The sequence below is a fragment of the Sturnira hondurensis genome, unplaced genomic scaffold (assembly GCF_014824575.4).
Source record: "Sturnira hondurensis isolate 20B ecotype Veracruz unplaced genomic scaffold, ASM1482457v3 Scaffold0001120, whole genome shotgun sequence".
NCBI classification, from domain to species: Eukaryota; Metazoa; Chordata; class Mammalia; order Chiroptera; family Phyllostomidae; genus Sturnira; species Sturnira hondurensis.
The window spans coordinates 3,778,433-3,782,488 of NW_028073751.1; the positions used below are offsets into that span (position 1 = coordinate 3,778,433).

Here is a 4,056-nt window from a genome sequence, read left to right on the forward strand (position 1 = left end):
ACTGAAGGACAAATAAACAAATCATGGTATAGCCATGCAATATACTGGTATAAAGCAGTGAGAATAAAATAAATCAGGACAATATGCAACACATAAATATACAAACAAAATGTTGTGTGAAAGGAGGCAAAGACAATAGAGTGATACTCTATAACCCTGCTGTATAAATATTCCAAAAAGACACCAAAATTCTATGACAGTAGAAGTTAGGAGAGTGCCCACTTTTAGGGGAAGAGAGTAATGACCAGATAACGACAGAAGTCTTGTGTGTTTTGGTAACATTTTAGTTTTAATTCAGGTTCTGCTTATAGGAGTGTACTCACTTTGTGAAAAATCTTTGAATTGTTCACTTATGCTTTGTACCCTTTTCTGATGTAGGTTATTTTTAAAGATAGTAGCAATTCAGTGGGTCAGAGCATCCTGTGGGTATGCTAAGGTTTCAGGTTCATCTTCAGGACACATAGAAGAACCAATGAATGCATAAATGGGTGGAACAGCAAACTGGTCTCTCTCTCTCTCTCTCCCCTTTTTCTCTGTCTCTAAAATCAATAAGTTAAAACAGTTGTTGTAAAATTGTAAACTTTGTAAGCACCCATTACCACTTACTTATTGGACAAGTTAAACAGAAAACCCTAGAGAAAAAGTTTCTTCATGTGTGTACTTAAAAGGTACTTTTATGAAGAATGTTAATATATCATTTTAGTTTATTCTAAAAACTATCTTTCACCTAAAGTTAACTCAGAAAATGTTCATTTGGAGCTTCTAATAGCTAAGAACTGGAGATAAGATCAGGAGCATTTCTGTGACTTAAAAAGATACTGACACACCAGGGTTGTAACTTGGAATGAAATGGCAAATACTATTTGCAATAGTAAATAAGGACGCCTGGTGGCGCTGCAGGCTAGGAGTTTGAATGAAGAGCTCAGTGGGTACCCGGGACGCCATTACGCTGGGAATCAGAATCTGAGTGCTTCCTAAAAGAAGGAAGCGTTTTAGGGAAGGTCTAGCGGCAGAGATCTTCAGAGAGGGCTTCGTTCTAGTGGGAGTAAGTCAGAAAGATCTAATTTGAGGTTAATTAACGAAGTCATCTGGGTTGATTGTACAGCGAGTTGAAGAAACTGCACCTTCTTGAACTGGGTCTGAACAATGGAGATTGCGCTAGCAAAAGCACTACAGAAAAGGCAAGTTGTCTTTCTTGTTATATTGTTGTTTTTGTGGGAGGCTGGCTCTGAAGCAATTAGGTATTCCATGCCAGAAGAAACAGAAAGTGGCTCCTTTGTGGCCAACCTGGCAAGAGACCTGGGGCTTAGGGTGGGGGAACTGGCCACTCGGGGCGCGCGAATCCATTACAAAGGAAACAGACAGCTCTTGCAGCTCGATGCAGAGACCGGGAATTTGCTTCTACATGAAAAATTAGACCGGGAGGCGCTGTGCGGGGCCACAGATCCCTGTATACTGCAATTCCAACTATTACTGGAAAAGCCAGTGCAGTTTTTTCAGGCCGATCTGCAGCTCACGGATATAAATGACCATTCCCCAGAATTCCCAGCTGGGGAAACGCTCCTGAAGATCCCAGAGAGCGTCCAGCCAGGGACTGCGTTTCCTTTGAAAATAGCTCAGGACTTTGACATAGGTAGCAACTCTGTTCAGAACTACACAATCAGCCCCAATTCCCATTTTCGTGTTGTCGCTCACACTCTCGGAGATGGCAGAAAATACCCAGAGCTGGTGCTAGACCAAGCGCTGGATCGGGAGGAGCAGCCCGAGCTCAGTTTAACCCTCACGGCGCTGGATGGTGGGGCTCCGCCCAGGTCTGGGACCACTAGGGTCCGCATCGAAGTCGTGGACATCAATGATAACGCCCCTGAGTTTTTACAGTCTCTCTATCAGGCACAGGTCCGGGAGGACAGCCCCCTAAACTCCTCAGTTGTCACCGTTTCCGCCAGGGATTTAGATGCAGGAACAAATGGGAATGTCGCTTACACTCTAGTCCAAGGCGATGACGTTAATCAACCATTTGTAATAGACGAAATAACAGGAGAAATTCGTCTGAAAAAGGCATTGGATTTCGAGACAACTCAGTATTATAACGTGCAAATTGCAGCCACAGATGGTGGGGGCCTTTCAGGAAAATGCTCTGTAGCTATACAGGTGTTGGATGTGAATGACAACGCCCCTGAACTGACCATGTCGAAACTGGCCAGCTCTACCCCAGAAAACTCCCCAGAGACTGTAGTTGCTGTTTTCAGTGTTTCTGATCCAGACTCTGGGGACAATGGTAGGATGGCTTGCTCTATCCAGAACGATCTCCCTTTTGTCTTAAAACCCACGTTTAAGAATTTTTACACCCTAGTGACAGAAAGACCACTGGACAGGGAGAACAAGGCAGAGTACAATGTCACCATCACCATCACGGACTTGGGGACGCCCAGACTGAAAACCCAGCATAACATAACCGTGTTTGTTTCTGACGTCAACGACAACGCCCCGGCCTTCACCCAAACCTCCTACACCCTCTTCATCCAAGAGAACAACAGCCCCGCCCTGCACATGGGCAGCGTCAGCGCCACAGACAGAGACGCGGGCGCCAACGCCCAGGTCACCTACTCCCTGCTGCAGCCCCAGGACCCCAGCCTGCCCCTGGACTCGCTGGTGTCCATCAACGCCGACAACGGGCACCTGTTCGCCCTCAGGGCCCTGGATTTCGAGGCCCTGCAGGCCTTCGAGTTCCTGGTGGGCGCCACAGACCGCGGGGCCCCGGCGCTGAGCAGCCAGGCGCGGGTGCGCGTGCAGGTGCTGGACGCCAACGACAACGCGCCCTTCGTGCTGTACCCGCTGCAGAACGGCTCTGCGCCCTGCACCGAGCTGGTGCCCAGGGCGGCCGAGCCCGGCTACCTGGTGAGCAAGGTGGTGGCTGTGGACGGCGACTCGGGCCAGAACGCCTGGCTGTCCTACCAGCTGCTCAAGGCCACAGAGCCCGGGCTGTTCAGCGTGTGGGCGCACAACGGCGAGGTGCGCACGGCGCGGCTGCTGAGCGAGCGCGACGCGGCCAAGCACAGGCTGCTGCTGCTGGTGAAGGACAATGGCGAGCCGCCGCTGTCGGCCAGCGTCACGCTGCACGTGCTGCTGGTGGACGGCTTCTCGCAGCCCTACCTGCCGCTGCTGCCCGAAGCGGCGGCCGCCGCGGCCCAGACCGACCCGCTCACGGTCTACCTGGTCATCGCGCTGGCGTCGGTGTCGTCGCTCTTCCTGTTCTCGGTGCTGGCGTTCGTCGGGGTGCGGCTGTGCAGGAGGGGCAGGGCGGGCTTGGAGGGTGGCTGCCCGGTGCCCGAGGGCCACTTTCCGGGCCACCTGGTGGACGTCAGTGGTACTGGGACCCTGTCCCAGAGTTACCAGTATGAGGTGTGTCTCAAGGGAGGTTCAGGAACCAGCGAGTTCAAGTTCCTGAAGCCGATTCTTCCCAGCTTCCCTCCTCAAGACACTATCGAAGATATAGAGGAAAATGCCATCTTCCGGAATAACTTCGGATTCAGTTAGGAATCTCATCACGATGCAGTGACTGTAACACTTCCAATTTCCCCAGGGATGTAGTTTGAGAGCATAATGGAGAGAAGTGCCATCTTCATGTGTAGCCTGGATTTCCCTTTTGTGATGTATTTCTCCATTGCCTTTATCTTGTCCGATTTTGGAAAACTCAGTTCCAGGCGATGGCATTATTTGCCTAATGCCACTTCAGACTCCTGCCTGCATGGTGTAATGTTTGCCACCTGGTTGCCCTTTGTTTCGATCAACTGTCTTTTTTTTTAAATATAACTCTTGTTCAAGTACAGTTTTCTTTCTTGTATTCCCAGCCCTGCCCCCCCAGTGCTCCCCAATAGATCAACTGTCTTAATAAAATCAAATGTTAATGACTTTTCTCTGTGTTCAGTTTTTTTTATCACACACTAAGTATATTTGATGCTAAACAGCAAAAATTAAAAAGCATTTTTATATGTTTAAAATTTTTCTTTTCAAATGAAAATATGCATTTGATAACAAATGCAACGTGTGTGAAAT

The 4,056-nt window shown here is 49.0% G+C and overlaps 1 protein-coding gene across 1 annotated transcript; it reads left to right on the forward strand.

Moving 5' to 3' along the window:
* The first annotated feature begins 940 nt into the window (after positions 1-940).
* On the forward strand, positions 941-3,781 carry LOC118998257 (protocadherin beta-5-like). The gene has a single exon (XM_037062310.1). It carries the CDS (start codon positions 1,147-1,149, stop codon positions 3,535-3,537), a length of 2,391 nt encoding a protein of 796 aa, XP_036918205.1. The 5' UTR covers positions 941-1,146; the 3' UTR covers positions 3,538-3,781.
* The last annotated feature ends 275 nt before the right edge of the window (positions 3,782-4,056 follow it).